This window comes from Lepidochelys olivacea, assembly GCF_965140295.1.
Source record: "Lepidochelys olivacea isolate rLepOli2 genome assembly, chromosome: 10".
NCBI lineage: Eukaryota > Metazoa > Chordata > Testudines > Cheloniidae > Lepidochelys > Lepidochelys olivacea.
The window spans coordinates 81,041,894-81,069,796 of record NC_140420.1 but is presented as its reverse complement, the minus strand read 5'-3'; the positions used below and the strand labels follow the sequence as shown (position 1 = coordinate 81,069,796).

Genomic DNA, 27,903 nt, shown 5'->3' with positions numbered 1-27,903 from the left:
AAATAAAGTATAGTTATTTAAATGGAATAATTTAACAATACCCTCGGAAGCAGTGTCTGTTAGAGTTATTTTAAGATCTACAGACTAGTAGCTCAGCAACACAAGAGGCACTCTTTTAACCATCAGGATACAAGAACTGAGACTCAGAGACTATGAATCCATGTATACATCTTACAACTTTCATTTTCTAGGTCTATCTCTTAATACTACTTTATAACTGTTGCAGGTCCTCAGTGCAATGGCCAGAGCAGTAGTGTCCTTAATGGGAAACATCTAGGGTGCACCTTGTCCATCTAAATCAAGGTAAAAAGTGTTACCCTGCATCCAGACTGGGAAAAAGGCTGTGGTTAGCTACATATTAGGTACCTTTGCCTATTTTTTTCTGGTCTAGATACCCTTCTACTTAGCAGTTGAAGAGGAGTTTGGGCACTTTCATTAAACATTCCAGATCTACATGCTAGATGTAAAATTAGGTTTCAGAGTAGCAGCCGTGTTAGTCTGTATTCACAAAAAGAAAAGGAGGACTTGTGGCACCTTAGAGACTAACCAATTTATTTGAGCATAAGCTTTCGTGAGCTACAGCTCACTTCATAGGATGCATTCAGTGGAAAATACAGTGGGGAGATTTATATACATAGAGAACATGAAACAATGGGTGTTACCATACACACTGTAACCAGAGTGATCACTTAAGGTGAGCTATTAGCAGCAGGAGGCCGGGGGGGGGGGGGAAAGCCTTTTGTAGTGATAATCAAGGTGGGCCATTTCCAGCTGTTGACAAGAACATCTGGGGAACAGTTGGGGGGTAGGGGGGAATAAACATGGGGAAATAGTTTCACTTTGTGTAATGATCCATTCACTCCCAGTCTTTATTCAAGCCTAAGTTAATTGTATCCAGTTTGCAAATTAATTCCAATTCAGCAGTCTCTCCTTGGAGTCTGTTTTTGAAGTTTTTTTTGTTGAAGAATTGCCACTTTTAGGTCTGTAATCGAGTGACCAAAGAGATTGAAGTGTTCTCCAACTGGTTTTTGAATGTTATAATTCTTGATGTCTGATTTGTGTCCATTTATTCTTTTACGTAGAGACTGTCCAGTTTGACCAATGTACATGGCAGAGGGGCATTGCTGGCACATGATGGCATATATCACACTGGAAGATTTGCAGGCGAACGAGGCTCTGATAGTGTGGCTGATGTGATTAGGCCCTATGATGGTGTCCCCTGAATGTGGACACAGTTGGCAACAGACTTTGTTGCAAGGATAGGTTCCTGGGTTAGTGATTCTGTTGTGTGATATGTGGTTGCTGGTGAGTATTTGCTTCAGGTTGGGGGGCTGTCTGTAAGCAAAGACTGGCCTGTCTCCTGAGGTCTCTCAGAGTGATGCGTCGTCCTTCAGGATAGGTTGTAGATCTTTGATGATGCGTTGGAGAGGTTTTAGTTGGGGGCTGAAGGTGATGGCTAGTGGCGTTCTGTTATTTTCTTTGTTGGGCCTGTCCTGTAGTAGGTGACTTCTGGGCACTGCATTAAACTACTGGCGTATCTTTCTTAGAATCATTGAGCTTCGACAGTGCAAAAACTGTGGTCATGAGAGTTCAAAATTCACGGAATTATGCTATATACTGCACAGTATATGCAAATTTTCTAATACATAAAATAGATGGTGAGTTTTTAAAGACATGGCATGGTTCATATCTGTCCAGAAATCAAACTTCTTCAAACAATCCATGTCTGCGTTATGTATATAATTATTAATTATATACACATATCCTGTATTTTTGTATTTTATACATATGTTTCAATTGAATGACCAATTTTCAAGTACTGATTTATTTTGAGAGAGAGAGAGAGAGAGATTGATTTTGTGCCAGTAACCAAGAAGAGAAGCTCTGGTACCAAAATAGGACTACAAAACAAACCTGTGTGTGTCTGTGTGCGCGAATGCATGCAGACGCATGTGCGTGTGTGTGTTGTAAATTCCTTGGAGCAGAGTCCATGTTTTCTATCATGTATGTGAAGCAGGTGCACAAAATAGTTACATCTGCCCATCTACTTCCACGTTTCCAGCTGTCATGTAACACTGCTTTGTTTTGCAGTCATATTTTCGCACCAAAGCGTCTGTTCTTGCACGCTGGTACAAAACACAAGCAATTTTATATTATCTTTTGGAGACTAAGGTATAAATTTGATGACTGGCAAAAACTCACTGAAGAAGCAAAGCAATTTTAATACATGATATCCGATCAAATATTTTATAGTTTGACTCTTCTCATTTTCAATTAACAGATGGACGCATCACATTCATCCATAAACAATAAGAAAAAAGCAATTTCTTTAACGTACACATGGGAAGGAGAACTGTAATCTGGATTTGTTCATTAAACGAATAATACAATTTAATTATCAGAGCTATTTAAAGCCACTCTAAGAATAAGCGCTGAGTTAGAGAAGTGGAGTCATTTGAAGGTTTTTTTTGTAATCACAGTATTTCCGTTTTTTTTAGAGATTGGAGCTGTAGCAATCAGCAGGCCTGGGTATCAAAAGTGATACATTTGACGTATTTTACATTTTCCCCACACCTAATATTCTGATCACACAGTGTGGTTTAAGGCTTGTTAGGATGGTGACATGATTGTTTCAGAGGCTGAATGATGTGCACCTCTTGGCTAGAAAAACACTTAGCAAATAAATGGACTCCCTGCTTGTTATCTGCTAACAAGTACATAAGAAAAAATATATATATAAAAGCAATTAAAGGTCACAAATTTCTCCTCCTCCCTCCATTCTTCTGGAGTTTGAAAGGACAAATCCCAGGCATTTTGGACTACAGTATTGTTTGCAGATTGTCCTTTACCAAATGTAGTATCTATTTTTCTCATTTATTTTTAGATACAAGAGCCATGGGGTTTTTTTGCCAAAAGTACATTTTAAACACTAGACAATGACGCCACTTAATTTTACATTCTCATCTGAAGTATTGAAGTTTTCATACTCCACAAAATGGGTACATGAAACCATTCGTATGAACCTTGGCAAAGACAAATGTGTGGTAGCTTTTGCTGTATTCTCTCAGTATTATTTATGCCACCACTTTATTTATTTAATTTTAAACCAAGTGTTTCTAATGGGACTAGTGTCACTTGCCACTTAACAGGTATGGTAAAATGGTAAAATCCAATCTGTCAAACCTATGACAGAAGTCCCCAGAAAGAGATATTGTAAAAGTTTGTTAATCTGATTTAATAGGAATGGAAATATATATATTATTCTGTAGACAGAACATACAAGTAATCTCATCATGGCAAGCAAAATTTCTTGGTTAAGTAATAGATGAAACGTACTGATTAAATGATAAACATTGCATGGAAGTGACAAACACTAAAAATATGCAAGTTAATAGTCTAATGGTATAATACTTTCTGTGTTGTCTAGTGATTTCCTGTATGACAAAAACAATGTATGTCATTGGGGTTAACTAAGGTGGGGGCTCCAACTTTGCACTTTCACCCGAACACATTTTGCAAACATTTTCAAATTGAATTATGAATAGATCTGATAGAAAGTGTTTTAGGCAAGCAAAGCACTTAAGCACATGTTTAGATTCACTGAAGTCAATGAGACTTAAGTACTTGCTTAAATGTTTGCTAAAGTAAAGCCTCAGAACAGTGGTTTTCAAACTGTGAGCAACAATGGACCATGGGTGATCCGCCAAGCACATGCTGGCTACTCCTGGAGAGCTAGCTGTTTATATTGTATTGGCTCTCCTCTTTGTTCCAAGCTGTTACATTGCATTTGAGACAACTATAAATACATTAAAGAAATACTTTCCCAATATTACTTTTCCTTATCAGCAATTGCTGTAGCTGTTACAGAGATGCTGTGTGATCACAAGTAGGAGGGGAGTTAGTCTGTGTGGTGGTGAATGGGAGCAGTTTCCATGGGACATACTCTATTAAGATGCAGATAGGAAGAAATCAGAGAAAACCCCTGATCTAAAAATATATCCTTCATCATACAGAACAAAGCAGCATACGCAGACTTCTTTTGAAATGTTATTTCTGCATAAATTTACTTACCGCCATATAAGCATTTGTTCCAACATACGTCTTGGCTATAGAATTCACCAGCTATCAGACAAAACAGTCTGTTAGAACAATATAAAGATAATGTGGAAATAAAATGGGCAATTATTCCTCATTTAACCTACAATAATCATTTCTATAAATCAACTAAAAATTATGTAAAAGGGAACAAATTTATCTACAAAGGCATTAAAATGATTAAATCTGTCTTTTCTTTTGAGTGTGAGTTCCAATTTAAAACAAGCACTGCATTACAGTTTATAGCAGATAACCTTAAACAATTCCGTTAAACAGGATGCTTATAGCTTTAGTACCCCCAAAGTAGTCTGATATAAAAAGTCAATTTGAAGTAGGATTGAACACACTCATTTTTCAGTCAGCTGGCTCAAGATGTGAATAAAGCCACATTCATTACTAGAACGCAATGAGCACTAAATACGCTGGAGGGACAACAGACTTTGACAACTTATAATACAACGCTGACCTTCTCTTTGGTCCTCATGTTTGGCTGAGAGAAAAGGTGGCTGCAATTCAAATCAACATCACAGCAAGCTCATGGGTCACTATCACTGAGGTTCTCCAGGGAGGCCCAAAATGGAAATTAATTAAAATTTGTGCTGCACATTGTAAAGGCCCAACACTATTGTTGCTACCAATATTAATTTTTATTGTGGGCCAGTTGGGCTCCCCAGACACATCTCCCACTCTGCCCTCTCTTTTGTCTGGCCAAAACGCTTTCATATCGAAGCTGCATATCAATGAAGTTTGCTATTCGTAAGTAGTAATTACAATATCAGCAGTTTTTACTGTCATTAAACAATGAACAATCATATTCTGATGAAGGAAAGTCGCTTGGAGATTACAAATGAATAACACTCTCCCAGCAGAGGAGAGTTTGCTGCGGGCCTGTTTGTCTTGTAGCCAGGTGATTTCTATTTTAGAAAAAAGAGCAGGCAAATAGCTAAGGGAGGGGATACCTGTGTGCTAACCCCAAAGTCGCACAGCTTCACCTGTCCTCGTGTGTTCACCAGCATATTAGAGGGTTTCACATCTGTTAAAGAGGGACAAAAGAGGGCTTTCAAATAAATTATTCTGGGTATGCAATTTTTATATAAAGACATATATGCATCTAGTCATGACAGGTTTTTAATAGCAAATATTTCAAACAGACATTTTAAATTCAATCTCTTTGATCTGTAACACTCCCTAGCATTGCACTACTTCCTCACCGAGGTTGGATTCCAATAATTTAAACGTACATTCTATTCTAACCCTCTTATAAACCTTATATTAATCTTTTTGTAATCGTCTCTGTTCAACTGCTTGGATTTCAAGTAGTGGTAACAAGATTTAAAAAAAAAATATTACACACACACACAGACTATTATTACACACACATACATATTATACACCCCCCACACATAAAATGGGCATACTCATACACACTGACATAAATATATACACATCAAATACACTCGCAGAATCTAGCCCCAATTCTGCAGCCAGATCCAAACAAGGTGGACCTATGTGCCTGCACAGAGCCCTACTGAAGTCAACGTGGCTCTCTACCTGCATGGATCCTATTACACTCCTCCCATGATCTCAGTGCTGTCACATAAATGAACCACCACAATCCTATCAAAATGGACTGCTAATCCCACTCTAACAAATAAATACACCGATGATCATCATAAAATAAGACCCCCTCAGTGCGGAGATTATAATGTTGACACTCTGTGACATGAAATAGAAGTAGGTAAGATTATGTTGCATACTGTATATTCTATCTGTAGATAGACTTCTAATTGTTTCCTGTAACTGATCAAAAGTAGTGCAGATCTTTCCCTTCCAGGGATGCTGGCCAGAATACATGATAAAGAGCTTGATGCAGCTCTGACCAACAATTTGCAGAGATTAGAGTATGGTGGACGGGTCTAATGACTGCTTTCTCATGGCATTATGAATTGAAAGTAATGGCTTGTGTCTTTGCCTTCTTTAAAAGTGAACAGTAGTTGTGTGCAGATGGATGAAAACCAACTATGAGAGAACCTAATTTTGCTTATCATTAACTTTGGCTTTGTTTGGCAGATGTTTTCTGGGTATCACAGGAGCTTGCTTAATTTGTCTTTGTAATGTAAAGCATAGAACTTCAATTAACAAGATGATTAAATGCTCAGATGTCTGGGGCAAAAAGAAAGCTCATTTTCTTAAAAGGGTGGGCTCCTTCAATAATTTGGTCATGTCCTCCGTGTTCCAAGATCATAGTAATACAATGAGTGTATTTGTAATCTCTCCTCCTGATACCCAAAACACAAAATCACCATCATGTATCTCCATCACGTCACAGCTTCAAGGACACAGAGTCTATTTCACATAACCCTTATTTCCACTGTATAGATTCAGTTTGCCTGTAACACTCTTAATGATTTCTCACCAACCTCACCAGTAGGTGAGACAAAAGACTGATTTAAAACTATCCATGCAGTCGGAAGAACCTCAGTGCTCTTTCAACCAACATTTTAAAATACATTATTTTCTAATACAAATTTTGGGAAGACTCAAGTATTGTCTGTTTGTAGCAATCTATTAAACTGTAAACAGCTCTCTACTGCTGGGTGACCATTCTCAATTTAAGTAGGCCTGGAGTGTCACCAGCATGTCTCCATTATGAATGTCTAAGAAGAAGAGTACAGCAGCCATAGGCTGCACAATAATCCTATTCATTATGTTTAATTGTCTTCTGAAAATGTGTCAGCAGATACATCTACCTAGTTATTACGTCTGCATTGCATTCTAATGAGCTAAACAGCAGGTACAATTAAATATGCAAAATATGCTGACATTTTGCATTACAAATTAATCTGTTTACAGCAGGAATGCATTTAAAGGAAAATTGCAGTGAAACATGAAGTCCCTACATCTAATTGCAGAGTAAAGCCAATGGCTCCAAAACAGTTGTAGATATTTTAAAAAGGATAATTAACAATAAAACAAGCACAGTAACTATCTTGACAAGGTCAGACTGAATTCTTGGGAGAGGTCCCTAGTTCAGAGTCTGTGAGCAATATGGTGTACAGATGATTTTAACTGGCCAGCCAGCCACCTGTTACTGATGCACCTTAAGTTCACAATACTCCTTTCCCCACTTTCCTCATATCTGACACCTGCACAATACAACCTGAGAGAAGGGACACAGAGCAGCAGCTGGGAGGATGTGTGAGATATCCAAGAGTCATGCTAGGGAAAGTGTGGTCCACATGATTACGTGAGGATCTAAGAGTTCTGGAGGCTCTCAGGTCATTAGAGTCTCAATCTAACCGCATATTTTTACCAAACACAGTACAAAGATTGGATTTGTAATACAACAGTGGTTTAACAATGGCAACATTCATGTATTTTATACACAGAGAGCCAAACCCTCAGTCCCTCCAGTATCAATGGCAAAGTTCCCATTGATTTCAACAGGACTAGGCTTTGCCTCTTAGACTGAACTTCAGCTTAGTCAGGAGAAGGAAGTCAGCAGCCCTCCCCACCCTTGCTGCATTCACAGTATCTAGTTATTTTGCAAGGCACCTAAAAACACTGCCCTTTTCTGCTCTGAATTATGGGAACCTCTTCCAGGCATTAGGTTTATACCTGGGAAGGAGGAGGAACACAGCAGCTCTCTCTAAGAAACACCTGTCCCGCAGTGTGAGGGAGATACTAGGTTTAAGACGGGTACCCATACAGCTACATTCTTCTTCAATAACATTTTTACTAAGGGCTTGACCGTAGATGTGCCATGGGCCAAGAAAAAGGGACAATGCATTGTTACACTGCCCCAGGAGCAGATCAGGGGGGAGACTGTGACTCAGTCATATTCTCCCTCCCAGTTCCCCTGACTACTCCCTCTCCAGAGCAAATTGTGCTGGGTCTGTAACCAGCGCAACACACGTTGTCCAGTGCAGCAGTGCTGGCCAGCCCATTTGGGAGCCAGAGCCAAGGTTCCACCCCGTCCACACAGTGTTTCATTCATCTGCGTGAGAGTAGGATGTAGGGTGCTGCACAGTCCATTTCCCCCTTCCATGTTGCTACCTGTGATGTGGCCCTACAGAATGTTAAATATTAACAGCTGTAATTAAGCACTTGACCCTGAAGTCTTTCTGCTGGTAAAACTCAAAAAATCAGGGATTTGTCTGTCTCGGCGCTGAACAATCATGCCCTAAGTAGGTTAAAGACTGCTGTAGTCAAACTAGACAACTATTTCCCTTCAAAGTGGTTATTTTAAGACTACAATAAATGGAATATTTAGACAAATAATTGCCATTAAGCTCACTGGCCCAGAGATCTCCCAGGAACAAAAAGGGGATAATCATGGGAGAGAATTTCATTTAATGAGGTATCACATATTCGAAATGGGAGAGGGGGGAACTCACACAATCAGTAAATTATTCTTTTTATTTTTTAAACCACTTCAGTTCATAGGTTAAAATTTGTTTTTAGAAAAACAAATGTGCATAAATAATGTTATCCTGCACCATCTGCTTGTCATTAATATTACGGTTTAGAAGTGGAAGAATTTAAACAATAGCCAAAAGGGGTCCTAAGAACATAAGAACAGCCACACTGGGTCAGACCAATGGACCATCATCTAGCCTAGATCCTGTCTTCCGACAGTGGCCAATGCCAGGTGCCCCAGAGGGAATGAACAGAACAGGTAATCATCAAGTGATCCATCCCGTCACCCATTCCCAGCTGCTGGCTAACAGAGGCAAGGGACGCCATTGATGGGCCTATCCTCCATGAACTTATCTACTTCTTTTTTGAACCCTGTTATAGTCCCATCTCTAGTGCTTGCTTAATACATATGATTTGTACGAAGCATCATTATGGAGGATGAAGACGTTCTATTTATGCTGCAGCTACCTAAGCTGTTTCACCTTTCTGTAGACAAATGGGACACACGTGCTCTTACTTACCAGTTAACAGAACTGTCAGGGGGTCAGGAATCTGAATACTGAACATTTAGTCATCTTATTCAAAAGTAAATTAGTATTAAATCAAAAGTAGATTAATTATTTTGAATAAAATGGATCTGTAAAAAACAGTATCTTGTCTTTTATTGCCTTTGACAAATACAATACTCTAAAGGAAGATGAGCAGTGCAAACACACTTTTTAGCTATGGACAGCTCTGAGTACATTACTTATAACAACAATGAAGCAGATGAAACAAAAATATTCTTTCTGCGCTGACCTTAGCCTACTTCATTCAGAGACCATGTTTTTTTCCTAAACTTGAGTGGCATGTGAGTGTGCATATTGATACTTGATATATCTGTTAGGCATCAGTGTACATGGTGAAAGAGCCATTTAATTGATCTAAGCTAGCAAAAGAAAAAACCGCACATTATCCAACATGCACATTATCCTAAACTGGGTAGTAGCCTCTATTCTACAAGTCTTGCTGGTTTTTTTGGCAATGTCGAGCCAAAATTCATGTAACTGCTGGACGATGCAGTCTGTCATTATGCATAGTGTTAGTGCTCTGCACTAGTGACAGGGACTGGCAACCAACATTTAGGGTTTGGTGTTATTCAGTTTCCAAATGTAGGTAAGGAACTAAACACATTTTTATTTTAATATTTGTTATGAATAACTGTACATATTGCCTGGAAAGGGTGAGCTCTGGAGTCAGGATACACCTCGCTTGCCCTGGGAGACTTGGTACGCACGCACACACAGTCTCTAGGCTCATATATCCAGAAAGTGGAAGATTGAGTTCAGATCTAAACTTGTAAAGTTAGATTTTACTGCCCAATTTATTTACACGTGCTATTTGCTAAAATGTTGCACCATTAGATGTATCTACTGGTAAATTGAGGCACAAGCAAGTTAAGAAACTTGTGCACACTCATTCTGAGTCTGTAGGAGAATCAGAAACAAAAACCAGGAATCTTATTACTGGTCTCCTCTTTTTACCACTGCAGTATTCTGGGTAAGACTTTCAAATGGACTTAAGTCCCATTTTCAAAAGTTGCTAAGTCACTTAGGCACCGCTGAAAATTTTATCTAATGTATCCAGATTAAGGATTTGGAATGAGTGCTCAAATTGGAAGGTCTTGCTCACCTTCTAGATAACATTATAATACTACAGTAGAAGGGATATAGCAATCAGACATGTATGTTGTCTGTACAGATAAAAACACATGCATGAAATATATATACACAAAAACATACTCTTGTAATATTTTATTGTGTGCACTTCTCCTTAATGAGCATGCTTTATCAGAGAAAAAAGAAATACCATTTGGATATAATGTATACGCATTATACTTTATTCTTGAACTTAACGGACTTGGCTTCCTCTTTCTGCAAACTTTGACTTTGTGCAAAATTAGACCAGTTTGATTGCTAATTCTGTGTTAAAGCTAAGTTCATTTCTCATTACCCTTCCATTTCTATTCTTTATCCTGAGGGGAAGACAGAGCAGTTATCATTGGGCCATTCTCACATCTTCCAAAGCAGTGGTATAGGTGTTAATCTTTTGTTTACGTTTGATGTGGGTAAGGACGACTATGACTACAGCTTTAGGTTTATTAATATGCAGAACTACCACCTCATTAATCACAAGGTATGTTTTGAAGTTAAGCTGCAATATTTGTTGAAATGTCTGATCTGGAATAAAAGACTTTCTCCTTATTTGTTTCCTTTGCTTTTATCCACCCTCTAGTCAGAAACTGCCATGTTTGCTGCACTGTATTATACAACTTTTTCACGAGGACCACTTCTCCACCTTGATTATCACCACTGTGGAATTTTTTGACTCCTTAGTCCATAAGAGCTTTCTATGCAGTACATTTTACAAATAATAGCAAAGAAGTCAAGGTTACATTTTCTTCCATTTGCCTAATGCATTAAATCCTATATATAGCTACACATGACCAGTGAAAAATAAATATGCATTTTGATTTGTACTTCATTACTCTGTAAGCATCTGCACAGACATAGGATGTGGGCACATGCACGTACGTGTTTATTTAAAACCAAAGTCCCTTGAGCGAACACTGCTGGACCCTGTGATGTTACTTAGCCTCCCATGTGATGTTTTATAGCTTAGTTTTCAGTTTGAGCAAACTAGGAACAGGTGTAGCACAGAAAAAACAAACTGAGAAGTTAGGATTGCAAATCTGATTAACAATAACAAGAGCTGAAAATTCACAAATTCTAAGAACCGGGCTGGAATTTTATTATTATTTCTATTGCACCTCGAAGCCAGGGTTCCATTTGCTGAGCACATACAAACATATCAACAAAGAGATGGGCCCTGCCCAAAAGAGTTTACAATGTGAATTCAAAGTTCCTATTTAAAGCAGAAATTCTGAATTTAGACTACTCATTTCTCCCCAAGTTGATACTTTCTCTTATCCGCCTTTTAATCACAAATAATGTCTGCTATTGTATCCTCCAACTGTGCACCAGGACTGAGTGAGCAGATGGGTTAAATTAAGCAGTATTGTTAGCAACATTAAAATCTGTAGCTGTTACTTTCAGACACTTTGGTACCATTATAAATGCAGAGTTTTCTTCTTGTTTGCCAAAATACTTACTTAACCCTTTCCTTGTTCTCTAACAGGTATATCCTCAGCATCTGCCATAGTTTGGCAAGTGATTCTCTGTTTTTGAAAGAGCTGGTACATATGGATCAATTTAGCCATATCATCTACATTACTAAGAAAATCTAAAAGTCACAAATAGGTGAAAATTTAAAAGAAGCAAAAATTTACTTGAGGAATAAGGATAGGGCTTTATACTGAGAATGGTTTCAACTTTGCTTACGTAGATTTTAAAAGTTACACTTCTTTGTCCTTTAAAATAGTAGTGTAGGGGTAATGAGCCAAATATTTATGTGCCTAAAGATGCAGGTGAGTACCTAGTCAGATGATCAAAAGTGCCTAATTAGGTTAGGTATCTAACTCCTATTGAATTCAATGGGAGTTAAGTGCCTAACTTGCTTAGGCACTTCTGAAAATCCCACTAGGCACCTATCTGTATCTTTAGGCACCTAAATACTTCGGAAAATCTGGTTCGGTCTGTCTACCTTTTTGTTTGGGTTGGGGAGAAACAGAGAGAAGAGGAAGGCAATAAAAATCCACAACCAGAGAATGTGAAAGGCTACTGAGTAAAATTAATCCCTGGCATATCTCCACTGATGTCAGCAGCATCACAGGGCTTAGTGTGGCCCACTGTCTTTGTAAAAAGCTGCACTGAACCAGAAAGTATGATATTCACTTAGAAAACAAAAGAACAAATCTGTCACTCACCTCTGTGTAAAATCTTTAAACTCCATAAATAGGTAAGGCCTTTAACAACCTGCATACAAGAGAAACAATACATAATAAAAATTTCTAATGGGGAACTATACGCATTTCAGTTGGATTTTATTCTTAACGATTTGGGATGCACGTGCAAGAAGCAAGATTGAAAAATAGGTCTATTCCAGTTTACCCCATGTTTTTATGGTTGTTTTAGCTGCATTGTCCAGTAGTCACCCTGAATATCAAGTCCAACTTTATCTCTTGGTTTATTAAGAATACTTTCATTAATTCCTGAGTGTTATTAATTTCACATGAAGAAGTTCATTACAGTTTTAGCTGAAATAAATATGGGTAATGTCTAAAATAGATAGCTTAGTCTTCAGAGAATATATTTAGGGGCCAAATTTGGTCCAAATAGCAAATGTAGATCTTTCCCCAATCTTGTAAATCAAGTTCTGTTTGTTTATTTGTTTGTTTTAAAGTAAGAGGATGAAATTTTTCCCCAGACAACTATTCTAAGCAGAGGACTGAGTGCATGCCCTGACTGTGGATTTAACCCACTTGCAATTGTATTCCTTTTGGGGCAATTATCTCTTTCCGTTAAAGTAACATGCAGCATTTTTTACTGTAAAAGGCCATTTTCAGGCCTATGCATTTCCAAAGTTGCTCCAGCTATTTTAAGGAGAGATATCAGTGGTTCAAACTATTAACAATACATCATCAACAAATAAGCTTATTTTCTGTTCATTTGTCTCCACTCCTACAGCTTGACATTGGTTAAAGCTTATTGAGCAAAAACCTACATGTAAATGGCATAAAAATGGTGGTAGAATACGTAGCCTTGCTTTGTCTTCCTTTTTAAATTAAAGTTGTTGGCACATGACATTAACATTCTACAACATTGAGGGTCTATAATATAAACTTCATGTCAGTTTTAGAAATTAGAATCAAATCCTCTCGAGACGAAAACCTGCTGTGGAAGACCCTGTGCAAGGGCTCAGTCTTGCAAGGTGGTGAGTAGAGCGGAGTCTGATTTGAACCCAAACACGTTTTTTCAATATTTTTGTCAAATCAGAAAACTCAAAAAATAAAAAACCCTGAGCCAACTCAAGACCTTTTGGCTGACTTGAAGCAACTCCCTCACCCCCACCCCGTTTTTCAATTCGGCTTTACTCAAACATTTTCTGAGATATGAGAAGAGTTTCAATCAACATTCCATAGGGCATTGTGCATACACCAAGCCTACATTCCTCAAACTGACACCTCACGATGCTTCCATACATGGAATATTTACATATCTTTATTTCAAATCTAGCAGCAAGATAACCATTAGTTCTGAGATGTACCAAGCATTACCATTTATTTTCCATCCTATTTCTTTCTTTCCTAGGATTACATTCAGAATAGTCTATGACTATACAGACTGTATACAGACTATATGACTGTTCAATCAACGGCACAGGAATGCAATCCCGTATTACAGGTTACCTAGAAATAGGCTCTTCTCCCTAGTTTTTGTAAAGCTATCCCAATAAATAACAAAGTAATTAAAACCCCCCAAATAATGTAACTTCTTGCCTTCTGCCACCACCAAGGTTTTTTCCAGATCTGCTTTTTCCAGCAGCCCGAGATCTATAAGATCATCTAATAAATCTGATTCTAGTTTTGCACACTGTTCTTCTCCAGAAGATTTCTGCTGTGTCAGCCAATTATTTTTATTGCAAAATTTTTCCTACAAAATTTGCTGTTGACAATGACATTCCACTCATTTTCCTGACTGAGGTAGGTCTTTTTGTCCAGTACATTCCTGAACAACAGGCCATTTTAGATGGACTGGAAAGTGACAGGAGTTCCTCATGCAGAAGAATGAAAATTCTTTTTGGCAATTAAGGAGGTTGAAATAAAATTAAATTGTTTCTGTTAAAGTGAATGACTTAAACTTTACAAAAGTCAAAATTGTTACATGGCATGTAAAGGCATAAGATTATATTAATTTTCAGTCTTCCTATTGGATTAGAAGATCGTTCTGAAATCTCATTCATTCAGTAAGCAAAATAATGTAAGTGGAACCTGAACCTCTTTTGTATACTGAATAATGATTTTGGATCCTTACTAAATTGCTCTAGTCTAGATGGCACCTTCTGAGTGCTAAACTTGCATCCCTAGTTCCAAGTGCCTCATGGCCTCAGATGGTAATTACCATCACAAAGAGCCTTAATCATAGTCCATATATCCCCCTCAGTGTGGCCTTGTTCACTTTAGCCTTTCAAAAAGCAAAACAGTAGAATTCTATTTACACATTGTTTCAAAAATTGCTAGAATTATAGCAATACTAAAAAAAATAAGGAATGGCATTTCAGTCATTCTTTCACTTCCCCAACAAAAATAGTTTTGGATACAGTAAGCTATTCTCTTCATTAAACATATATTCAGACAATTTAAAATCTTGAAAAATACCTTAAACAAGTTCCATAATGAATTTTGAACATTTATCATGTACAGGAATAAAGCAAACATTTGCTAGGGAAAATAATCAACAGCTGTGAGTTATTATACATCTCTTTATTAAAGCACACACACCACATAAGTGGTTATAAAAAGCTTGCTATTAAACAAACGATCACATTCAGATTATCTGTGCAACAGAGTACATGAAAATTCAAGGAGTTTTTTTATGTAAGCTATGTTTGAAAGCTACAGAATAAAGAAAATGAGCATAAATTATTGTCATTCATTGAAACACTAAAACATACATTAAAGGAGATGCCCTTTTCCTATTAAGGATGAACATTTTGATTATTAAGCATTATTCTAAAAAGATGCCAGCATAGAGTATCTTTTGACTGAACATCTAGGAGGTATTATTGGTATTCAGTAAAGTAGGTTTTGCAACAATGACTTGACAAAGCCTTGACACAAAAAGTACTTCTACCTGCTGTCAATCACTCACTCTCTTGACAGTTCAAGTGCACATCCATTCAGGGAGAACTTCAATCAACATTAGCACTAAAAATACAGTGCACAATGTCACTAATTCAGAAATGGAAGTGGAGATAAATGTGTGAAGTGGCAAGCAAAGGTAGAATAGTATCAACCACAGAGATGCCTGAAAGCATACACACTGTAGTAGAAAATTGTTTAGCAAGATGGAGTAAGCCTTCCTCTTTCAGGGTTCTCATATTTTCCTTTTCCCATGGAAAAACCACTAGCCATTCACTAAATAAAGTGAATAATACAGTAAACAGAAAAAGGTTCCCTTCTCATCAAGGCTGCGTTGGGCAGAATGATCCAGAATTTTGTGATGGCATCAGAGACAGTTCTCTCCTCCCGAGGCTCACTTCTGGCAGGTTCCGCCATTCTCTCTCACTGCTTTCCTTCAACTAAACACCATCGGTCTTCTCTATGAGACTCCTCTCTTTCTCTGAGTCTTTATTCGGATTCCTCCCACTAACCTGCCCCTTCTCCGCCACTCTCTCATCCTTACTGTATCTTATTTCATCCACAGTAAATAACTAAAACTGAAAAAAGTCCAGTATTTGACAAGGCAGAACTTCTTTAGGAAAGAAAAGAATGGACCTGATAATGGACTCTTGCGGGATCAACTTGAGTGAAAGGAGTCTGGTGCTCCTCACTTCTCCCTGAACAGTGTAACATGATGTTTGGATGGTTGGGCAGCAGTAACAATGAAAGGAAACTGTAGACGGTATACAGAACAGTGCCAATAATCTTTTTACTTAATCTGTATTTAAGTGCAAGGGTTTGGTATTTCCCAGTCTATTTCCCAGCGGACAAGTGTCCACACCAGAAAGGGTACCACTGCAACTGGCCTCAACAGGTAATACTTGGCAGTCTCAGCAGACTTATTCTCTCAGCCGTAGAGATGATCGTGCCAAGTCGGGGATTAGTCACATCGGAAGGAGACAGTATGTGTAAGGCTACACAGTTGCTACCCTAATGCACCTGTATTATGGATACCTACTAAGAATTTCTACCAAATACATCACTGTGATATCTGTGACCCTTACAAGAAAATAAGTTCCTATCCCTTCCCTTCTTACTCTGGCTCTGGATAGCACCTTTGATCCTGTGGAGCGCGGGTGCCATGGAAGGTCCTGGTTGCCAAGAGACAATCCCCCAGTAGATTAAGACATGCACTTGAATGTGACTCACGTTCAATGGAGCGAGCAGAGCACAGGGGTAACGTTCTTTTCTAATGGTAAAAAGAACAGGAGGACTTGTGGCACCTTAGAGACTAACCAATTTATTTGAGCATAAGCTTTTGTGAGCTACAGCTCACTTCATCGGATGCATACTGTGGAAAGTGTAGAAGATCTTTTTATACACACTAATCATGAAAAAATGGGTGTTTATCACTACAAAAGGTTTTCTCTCCCCTCACCCCACTCTCCTGCTGGTAACAGCTTATGTAAAGTGATCACTCTCCTTGCTTAGACAGACTACCGTGTCCTAGACTAGTTGGAGTTATTTCCAGGTGTATGGTGCGTCTGTCTGGAACCTTCCCTGGGCACTAAATTCACTCAAGATTTTTTTAAAAGAATAAATGCATGTCCCATCACGGCAGAACGGGTATAGCAAAGCCCAGGACTCAGGGCTTGTCTATGCTTAAAATGCTACAGCGACACCACTGCAGCTGTGCTACTGTAGTGCTTCAGTGTAGACACGACTGACACCAAAGGGAGGGATTTTCCCATCGGCACCGGTGATCCACCTCCCCCAGAGGCAGCAGCTACATCAGTGGAAGAATTGGTCCATTGACCCAGCTCTGTCTGCTTGGAGACTTAAGTCAGCTTAACTACACCACTCATGGGTGTGTATTTTTCATACCCCTGACCGACGTAATTAAACCAATCTAATTTTCTAGGGTAGACTAGGCCTTAGCCTTGATTGATGCAGTAAAGATCTACATACTGTGTTGGGTGCTCTTGGAAAGATTTCACTTAAGAAGAATCATTTACTAATTTTGAAAAAGCTTTTAATTAACTGAAGTGCACATCATGTGCATTTTTGTGCAGACTCTACAGCCTACTGAAATTGTCGGCTCTCAGGATTATACAGGATAAATGCCCTGTGCATATAGTGCATGGAAGATGGAAAGAAGATTTATTGATTGAAAAAAAGCTCATGCTTCTCTCAGTACAGGACTCTTAGATTTCGTTTAAGTAAAATATATAATCTTGGGACATTTGTGTATTGTCCTGTCCCAATCTCTAGCCTTTGCTTTTCCATTTCCCTCTCATGACATGGACAGGGATGTAAATACCAAGCTAGCAATCCCTGGGACCTTTGGACAACAACAGTAAACTCTCTGGGGCAAGGATAGTGAGCCTGTGTGTGCACACATGGGCATATTCAGTGACTATACAATGGGGTCCTGGGACTCTAGGTGCTACCGTAATTCAAATAATACACAACAACAAGCACCAGGGGCACTTTCAGGATACACGGCAGCAAAGAAGTTACTCAGCATGCAAGAGCTTTTGTTTCCCTCTCTCTGACTGTTCTCAAGCAAGTGCAGAGAACTAGCAAGGGGGCAGAGATAGCTTCCAAACTCCACCCTCACTGCAGGATGTGTCTGTTGTGGCTTATGAGTAAGGAAATGTGATCAAACTGCTTCTTTGAATCTGCCTGTTCATTTGTCCACCTTCTATCCCACCACCAGTCCATGCAGTGACCATAGTGCAGGCAGGTGTAGGATCAACACATGTCAGGTGTCAACCATCTGAGGTGAGTAGCAGGGAGTGTTTGCCAACAACAACAGATTTGGTAAGAGGTCAGGCTGAACAATGAGCAGATCTGAAGCTACTTAGACAAAATGTCATCGGAAAAGGATGTTCATTATTCTGGGCAGAGAACAGAGAGAAAGCAGAGCTGTGAATTACAATGAACAGAGACTAAATAGCTGCCTGTGTTGGATTAAAGGATTTAAATTATCATCTTGATGTATAATGAATGTGAAAACCCAGCACTTAATTAAATGGCACATGATAGAATAACTTTGTTATGCTTTAAATTGCTTAAGTTATCAAAGTATTTCTTAGATTTAGCAATTGTTTAGCAGTATCCCTCACCCCCATGATGTTTGCCAAGATGTTCAATTAGCCTCGGTTCAGGCTTTGAAAGCAGATTATAGAATAAAAAAGTGACTCCATATTTTGCAAACACCATTACCAAAATCAAGGGAACAATGCTCTTGTACTCACTATCATGATGAAGCCCTCAGACGCTGCTGAGACACGCTGATGTGCTAGAGGGGGTTCTCAGGAGCCCCTTGTCAAAATTCTGCCACCAAACTGAAGGGAGGTTGGGGCTGATATCCCTGCCTAGGACAGGGTTCAGTTCCCCACTCCCTTGGGATTAGAGCTAAATCACCCCTACTAGAGATGACTTGTGTGAAGGATCACAGAAATGGGTTGGGAATGCAACATGCCCCATAGGCATGTTTTTACCAGACTTTCTCTTCCAGGAGAGCAACTACAGTCTCCTGCTTGTTGCTTTAGGAAACAGATCAACAGTGGGGAAAAACTGTACCGTACAAGCGGTTAAACACACGATGCTACTGCACCTTGAGAACAGGCGTATGCAGCAGAACAAAGCAAGCCTTTGTTCGTTCCCATCAGGTTTAGTCACAACTTCCTGGCCCAAGGAGCAGATCTAAATGATTCACCTGCCTTTGTGCATAGAGAGGACCAGAAGAGCTGAAACACACAAGTCAGTCAGCAGCAGTTCAGCAGATGCACAAGACCAGCCACCATAATACGTCACTACGGTCCCATTGTCACATGGTCTTACTGCTGCTTATCAAGGCCGTAACAGTGCACAGAAAGGATGGGAACAACTACAATGGCCCAATGAGAGGACACCTGATACAATCAAATCTAAGACTGGAGACGCACATGACACAACCATCAAAGACAAAAATACTTACAGCTACTGCTATTCTTCCTAGTACATGCTCTGGAATTTTTCTGTAAACATCCAAAGAACCACCTGTAGGGACAGACAGACAAAGTGTGATTAGTTAATATAAAATCAAATACTACCCTAGATTTAAAGGTTTTCTAGCCCTTTGGTTATTAATAAAAATGCCATAAACAACATAACAGTAACAGTGTCAGAATTAACTGACCTTAAATAACATTCATTCTCTGAACAACCATAGGAGACAGAGCTCTCAACATCTCTTTTCTTCCCATGTTTGCAAAGATATTACTAACGTCTTTTCAGAATACATCCATATCGCAGGACAGAAAGCAAAAAACAGACTTTATTCTAGAGAACTGAACAAGGTTTGGTGCACCTTAATTTACTGCTTAGTAATCTAAAGACTTCAGAAGAATTACAACAGATTACGAAGTCAAAATCATCATTTACACCTGGTCACAAAAAGCCACGTACAACTGATGCTATCAAAAGCTATTGGTATCTAGCACAGTGAAACGTGCCCCTGAAATCAACCTTCCCCTGCAGATCAAACACATAAGGATTGACTGCACCTCAAAGTCACATCTCTGAACTAAGGGATGTCTGGAGATGCAACAGAGAGCTTCTGCTAGTATATTCCTTTATTTACTACCTGCCCACAACTCAGTATGGCCAGCCACTATATGTGGAGAAGATGGAGAACACTGGTTCCTAATGGGATGCCAGGCATCCCCAGAAGACTAGGAAGGACAGTTTCCACTTGCCTATCTTTTATTAGATTATTTATTCTGGAAATTCATGCCCAATTAATGAAAAAACCCATTTAAAAATTATAAAGTTTGTTCAGAAAAACAAATTTAAAATTGAGGATGTAAAATAGATGAACAACATATAGGTGAGCCAGCTCTGATTTCCTGGCTTGTGAAGGCATAAATCAAAACATAAAACAGATGCAAAGAGGGATTTTCAGATTTGCTAGGTACTGCTTCCATCAAAGACAATGTGGTTTTACCAAAGAATCCAGATTGAGCAGAGTTAGGCCAACACTGCGAAATTTTGAAAATCCCACACTTTCACTTGTTTATGGTTGAATTAAAAATCATAAAAGACATTCTGTAATGCAGGAGTCCAGAGAATAATCACAGGATTCTTAATCCATTCTGGACTCCTGTTCCATTTTTCACCTGTTAGTCGTGTGAGTAATAGTTACTCCAAAGAGCTGCTCCAGTTTCTTCATGTTCTCCATCTTTGGAAATACAGTATTTGTGCTGGTCTTCACTAACACTGCTCTATCTCATTTCCTTAAGGAGATAAGGTGGGTGAGGTAATATCTTGAATTCCACAGAGTGTATAAGCTAGAAAGCTTGTCTCTCTCACCAACAGAAGTTGGTCCAACAAAAGATATTACCTCACCCACCTCGTCTTGCTAATATCCTGAGACCAACACGGCCATAACATTGTTTTCTTAAAATCATTTCTATTTATGTGTTAAGTTTTGTTTTTAAATGTAGAGTGTCTATGTTCAAGGCATGAGACTGGACTTAAATTTTTAAAGTGAATTTAGCTGGGCTCTTACACAGTGTGATGAAAGGTAGCACAGCCTCACATGTCTATTCAACACCACAGAAGGTCAAGTGTCAGGACAGCCAGGTGACCAGCCTGGCTTGAGCTGGAGCAGGGGAAGGAGCAGTCTGTCAGAACTACCAGATAGCAGGGAGCATCCCCGACAGGGTGTCAACGTTGAGCAGACTGCAGTGGCTGCTTTCATTAGGAACCTGTATACCTGCCTTGGTTAGACCCTTGCTTGTGGATTGGCTGATATCTCACAGGTAATTATCTCAAATGACACATCAGGCTCAGAGCACTCATCACAGAAAGGGAAGGCTGCTCACAGGCTCAGGTCATTCTTATTCATGTTCATGAGTCTACTGAGCAGTGTACATTTACCGCTGCAAAAAAATAGTCTATTCTCACACATCAGCAGCCAAGTCTTGTGCTTAAAAAGTGAATAGTTTGACTATAGACAGTGCAGTGGAAGAAAGCAAAGCACACTGATCTTAGAATATCCAAACATTTTTGTTGTGCAAAGCACACAGTGGACAAAAATTGTGGTCAATGTTCAAAACTGGGAGCCTAAATTTAGGCTTCTAAATCCACATGTAGGCACCTAAACAAACAGGGCCTGATCTTTAAAGGTGCTGAGAACCTGCAGCTTCCATTAACTTCAATTAAATTTGAGGGTACTCTGCACTTCCAAAGAGAAGACAGCGATAATAAAAACAATCCAACAATGTATTTCACCATCTTTATTTAGTAAAATAGCATTTTTATTACAGATGTAAAAGTGAAACGGCAAATAAGCCTCGTTTTATGTTCCCATTGATTTTGAAGATCAATTGGCAGGTGCCAGGATGAGCCAGGTCAAGCAGTTCAAGCTCTGCACTTCAGTATTTGTAAACCACGATTCACGTAGTTTTCTTTGCTTTCAAGTCCATAAGAGGAGAACCAATACTACTGTGTGTGTGTTTTTACTCTGCATCCCCTTAATACATAAGTATCCCCAAACATACAGATGCAAAATATCGAGCTAACCTTAGAACTCCATCTGTGATTAGCTATTCCACAAAAGAAGTATTTATTCACACAGCCATCCATGGAATTCACTGCCATAGGACACTTTTGAGACACAGTTCAATGGGATTTTTTAAAGAGGAGACTGGATACACACAAGTCTTTATACACAACTATTCCAAGACAGGAAGGCTTGTCAAAAATGGTTACTAGGGGTTAAAAAGTGTCATGCTTAAGGGCTATTCACTTGCAGGGGTTAGGAGGTAAATGTTTCCATCTTCACCTGCAGCCATAAGAAAGTTTTGAACAAAAGTTTTGACAAGGTCTCATTATGTGAGTTTTGTTCTTCCTTTATATTATTGTTTACAGATCATTGCCAGAGGGAGTGTACACTGCATTAGATGGACCAGAGTTCTTTTCCAACATGATTCCAAGTAACTTTCGCATGGTCAGCAAATACCAGTGTTGTGCAACATTATGAAAGATGCACATCTTAAAGGGTTAACTGTTCTTATACAAGAATTCAGAATGGCGAACATTTACAGATAGGTACTTCTGTCACTTTTTAATTGCATTTGAATTTCCCTGCTCACTTATAGACCCTGATCTTCAGACTGTAAGTAGATGCACATTGTAGCATTTCCAAATATTTCCCTACTTGGAATGCCCACCACATGACATGCACATTTAAATACCAATTTGTACACAAGTTTCCAGCAGCCTATTCTCAACCCCAGAGTACATTAATGAGAACACAAATATTGAAAATCAAACCCATTGGGCAATGTTTGTACAGTACAAGAACATCAATGAACTTCACATCTGGGTTTTGTTGAATGAATATATATATATATATATATATATATATATAAAACCTTAGCATTTACAGAAGATCAGAGCTACAACTCATCTATGAAAATGGGTTGCTATGAACTTCAGAATAGCAAAGGGAAGCGCAAAAAGAATGATCATATCTAGACTTTAAAACAGATTATTGTAATGAGCAGAAATCTATAAAAAACTCTGAAAGACTTTATTTGCGATCCTCAATGGAAGAAAGAAAAGAAGGTAGCCAACAATGGTCGTTGACACACATCTGTTTTATGTAAACTTCCTATGAGAGAGCCATCTTTGCATGACTATTTATATTATAAATTACTTGCAAGACTTCTATTTCTTCATATCCAACTCAACTGCACCTTTGTAAAAAAAACCCTAGCTATGCCAGAAAATGCTGGCTCATGAGAAATTCATAGAGCGTCATGGATTATTGCTTCAGTGATGTAATGACAACATAAAACTAAGACTAGAATGCTGGAAAATGTTTAAGTTTTCATGCACCAGACACTGGAAGACTGTATCTGTCATGCAAGAGAGACTCCCAGACTTGATAGACAGAGGATAGCAATGATTATAAATCGCTTTAATAAGATTACTTTGCTTGTTGAAAGTGCCTTTTATTCAAGGATCTCAAAGCACAAAATTTCAAGGTAAAAGTGCTAATAAATCTCCAGAATGACATTGGAACCAGATCACAGGGTAGGGAGTACTATAGGCCTAAAACAGGTTTCAGAGTAACAGCCGTGTTAGTCTGTATTCGCAAAAAGAAAAGGAGTACTTGTGGCACCTTAGAGACTAACCAATTTATTAGAGCATAAGCTTTCGTGAGCTACAGCTCACTTCATCAGATGCAGTGATCATCTGATGAAGTGAGCTGTCGCTCACGAAAGCTTATGCTCTAATAAATTGGTTAGTCTCTAAGGTGCCACAAGTACTCCTTTTCTTATAGGCCTAAAAGAGATTCAGACTGGAAAAAATAAGGGTACACTCCAAAGGAAACTGAGTGCAGCAGAGCTAAACAGCTGTGTTGGAAAATAATTCGTTATCTTGCAATTAAGAACCAATTTTCATGGAAAACTCACAGGACATTGGGTTAATAGATTTCTTTAAAAGAAAATCTGTTTTGGCTATTGAAACATTAAAAGAAAAGAACAGCTGTTTTGTCAGTGAAGACAGATTGCATGGAAGAATCAAATATCAAAACACAGATTAAACTAGCACTTATTTCTGTTCTATTTAAATTTTCAATAAAAGCAAATGAAATTACATTCAGAAAAATATTCTACATAATGAAATATTTAATGTAAAGTGGTAATTCTAACATCCTTTTTAAAATGATCATATTCTCCAGTACATTGGAAGTATAGATCTTTAAATGTTTTTTTTACAATTAAGAGTACACAAAATAGTCAACTCACCATCCATGAACTCTGTACATAGTGAAATTCTGTTTTCTACAAAGAAAGCGCCATAAAATCCTATGATATAAGATGAGTCGCACTGTAAAAAGAAAAAAGAACCCTATTCAAAAAAGCCTCTGCATAAAGACTACAGACAAATGTAATTAAAAGTAAGTGTTATAAAAAGAATACCTTATAAAGGATTTCTAATTCCGACATAATCTGCTTTTGGAGTTCCAGTGTAATATCTAAAGGTATGAGCTAAAAATATAAACATTAGAAACATTATCTGTTCTGAAATAAAATACAAGTAAATTATATTGAATTAAAATCAACAGCATATATTGATAGTCTGTATGTGAAAGAGAACGTGGGAGCCAGTAATGGCAGCGAAAGGAAACTGGAGGCCAAAGGACAGAATTAATTACTTGTAAAAGCTAGTCACAGGTTAAACTGACTATAGAACCTACTTCGGCCACACACATTCCCTAAGGAATAAGAGGAATAATTTACCCTAACAGTATAAGGCAGCACCACCTAGCACCGTGGTTCTCAAACTTTTGTATTGGTGACGCCTTTCACACAGGAAGCCTCTGAGTGCGACCCCCCTTATAAATTAAAAACAAATTTTTTTATATTAAACACTATTATAAATACTGGAGGCGAAGCAGGGTTTGGGGGTGGAGGTTGACAGCTCATGACCCCCATGTAATAACCTCATGACCTCTAATTTGAAAACCCTTGGCCTAATACTTTGCACTTATAAAGGCATCTTTAACTCAAGGATACTACAGCACTTTTACATATATTCAACCACACCTGAAAGATGCGATCCTCATTTTACAGACAGGGAAGCTGGAGCAAAGAAAGACAGCGTCAATCAAGTCTGTGGTAGGTGCATTAGACAGAGCTCAGGTCAACTGATTTCCAGCCCTGGCGTGAGCACTTTTCAACTGTGGCTGGCCATGAAACACCGAGAACTCTGGACCCTGATAAACTTTGCAGAATGCAGCCAAGACACTTTACACATTCTAAGCAAGTCCTGTAGCATTTACGCGAATTCTCCAGCACAAGTCAGAGTGGATACTACTGTAGGAGTGCATGTGCCTCATGAACATGAGGCCCAAGTATTTTGAATAAGTGGCGTATGTCAGGGGCCGTGCACGTGTCCCGTGCCTTCTTGTGCTCCAGTACAAAGGATAAGGAGCAATGACTCTCCCCCAGGTCCCTCACAATTTAAAGACCATGTTGCTGAGGACTCCAAAAAGCAGGGATGGAGGACAGGTCGTGGGATCTGCACTGACTACAACATCTCAAAGAACCATAGTTACCATTGTCTCCATTGTGTCAGTATGGATCCCACTGTACAGGACTGGCAAACAGTACTCCCTCTGGACGGTGAGAATGAGGAGAGCTGCATTAGTCAGCTAGCAATTGAAGAACAGCTCTCTCCAATCTGGCATCAGTACTAACCATCACGACAAGGATGTAAAGTTTAACAAATATCAATGGCTTGCTCCATATTGCTGCTTTGCAAATCTCAGATACTTGTACATTTCTGAAGCAGGCCAAAGACACTATATATGCCCTGGTGGAGCGTGCCATGATGCCTGGAGAGAGAGGCTCGCCAGCTAACTGATAACAGGAGATGCAACGACTGATCCACTTAGAGATTTTCGCTGATGAGATGGTTTGTCTTTTCAACCATCCAGATATAGCAAAAAAAAAAACAAAAACAAGAGGAGAAAGATTAAACATTTTGGTCTTGTGATAAGAGAGCAAGAAATGTCCAAAGTAGCTTCTTCTCTTCTGGCATTGAATGGGGCTGTAGGAAGAAAATGGGTAAGTTAATTGACTACTTCAGGTGAAGCTCCAAGATGACCTTAGGGATGAATTTAGTGTGTGGTCTCAGAACCATCTTGTCCCTGTGAAAGCTACGGAGGGAGGTCTGGCCATAATGGCCTGGAGCTTGCAGACCCTCCACACTGAGGTGATGACAACCAGAAAGACTGTCATAAGGGTAAAGTGACGAATCAAACAATCCAATAATGGCTCAAACAGAGACTCCATAAATGTTAGGAGGACAATGTTGAGATTCCATGTAGGAGGCAGGTCTCTAACAGCTGGTAAGTAAGCAGGAAGTCCTTAAGGAATCTCAGTACTGTTGGATGTGAGAAGATGAGTATGACTGTATTGGAGCTGGCACTCCAAAATAGCTGCAAGATGGAAACACTAAGTGCAAATGCAGCTTGTTTCAAGTGCAGCTTGTAGTTGAGGATCCAGAGTTTCAGAGCCTCTGCTGGCTCCAGTTTACGTTGGAGTGATCATATGGAGATTCATTTCCATTTGAAGGAGTGGATCTTTAATAAATGGCTTCTTGCTCTGCATGAGGATTTCTTGAATTTGTTGAGAACAATCTGTCAGCAGTGTTCAATCAGCCAACATCCACACCGTCAGGTGCATGGTTTGAGTACAATATCTGGCAGTGGTTCTGAGATATTACATCCAGGCAGAATGGGAGATGGATGGGAGGCTGAATAAACATGGGCAAGAGATCAGAGCCAAAACTGCCTCAGGCAGAAGGGAGCTCTTCGGGTTAGTCAACTGTCTGACTTTTAATTTCACCCTGGAGAACAGGGGAGTCACGGGAGAGATGTATAGGAGGCCCGGTGATCACCATTGCAGGAAGATGTCTGGCAAAAACTGCCTCAGGCAGAAGGGAGCTCTTCGGGTTAGTCAACTGTCTGACTTTTAATTTCACCCTGGAGAACAGGGGAGTCACGGGAGAGATGTATAGGAGGCCCGGTGATCACCACTGCAGGAAGATGTCTGGCTAAAAACACAGGTTCATGCCTCCTCTGGAACAGAAGTATGGGCACTTGTGAAGGTCTTCAGAGGCAAACAGTTCTATCATGGGAATACCCCACTGGCAAAATATGGGCGCTGCGATGGACATCTGCAGTCACCACTTGTGGTTGGTTACCATATGCTGGCTTGAAAAATCTGTCAGGTTGTTGCTGGTTCCTAGAAGGATTAGAGCCAATAGGGTTAACCCCTGGAGAGGACACCAAGTGCATAGTCTAATGGCTTTTCGGCATGAAGGGGAAAAGCAAGTGCCTCCTTGCTTGTATATACAGCATATTAAGGACGTGTTGGCTGTCCAGTTCTACGACAATGCAGGCCACTGGATGACCCTCAGCTCCAGGACATTCAGATGCAGCTTCAAATCATCCTGAGACCAGGTCCCCTGCATCTGCAGATGATCCAGATGGGCACCCTAACCTGATCCAGATGGGCACCCTAACCTGTCTCTGAAGTGTCTGTGATGAGTATTATCATCAGGGAGTGGGATCAAGAAGGAAAGCCCTTTCTGGATATACTCTGGGTCCAACCACCAAGTGTGGTCCTGCAGGACCTGGGGCAACATCCCAGACAAAAAAATTTCCATCTTTGATTCACTGAAAATGCTGGAAAAAAACCAACTGGTTTCAGTTTGACACAAATCAATTTTTTTTTTTATTTTTCAGAACTGCCAACAAACCGAAAAAAAACAGTTATTCATCCAACTCTAGTTGGTGTTGCTTCTCTACCCATGTTTCAGTGTTATATTATAGGCTGGCATCTGCCTCATGGCCAGGTCCAACAGTTCCCCATTTATGAGGACAATGATTCTGGCTGCCCCAGGAGCTGTCAAACTATCGAAAGGCTTATAAGCTTTCTCTCATATGTGATAGGAAGTCTCTATTGCCTGAATCTTAGCAATTCTCAGAAGGAGTT

At 39.2% G+C, this 27,903-nt stretch overlaps 1 protein-coding gene across 2 annotated transcripts in view; it reads right to left on the bottom strand.

The window, feature by feature from the left end:
* Nucleotides 1-27,903, bottom strand: part of MAP2K5 (mitogen-activated protein kinase kinase 5) — a 212,626-nt gene that overhangs the window by 97,007 nt on the left and 87,716 nt on the right. For both annotated transcript variants that reach the window (XM_084641235.1, XM_084641236.1), the window contains exons 10-15: nucleotides 24,319-24,387; nucleotides 24,145-24,226; nucleotides 19,320-19,381; nucleotides 12,380-12,428; nucleotides 5,055-5,128; nucleotides 4,072-4,122 (exon numbers count right to left, since the gene is read on the bottom strand). In XM_084641235.1, coding sequence (XP_084497361.1) covers nucleotides 4,072-4,122; nucleotides 5,055-5,128; nucleotides 12,380-12,428; nucleotides 19,320-19,381; nucleotides 24,145-24,226; nucleotides 24,319-24,387 — 387 coding nt within the window. The remainder of the gene's footprint in view (nucleotides 1-4,071; nucleotides 4,123-5,054; nucleotides 5,129-12,379; nucleotides 12,429-19,319; nucleotides 19,382-24,144; nucleotides 24,227-24,318; nucleotides 24,388-27,903) is intronic.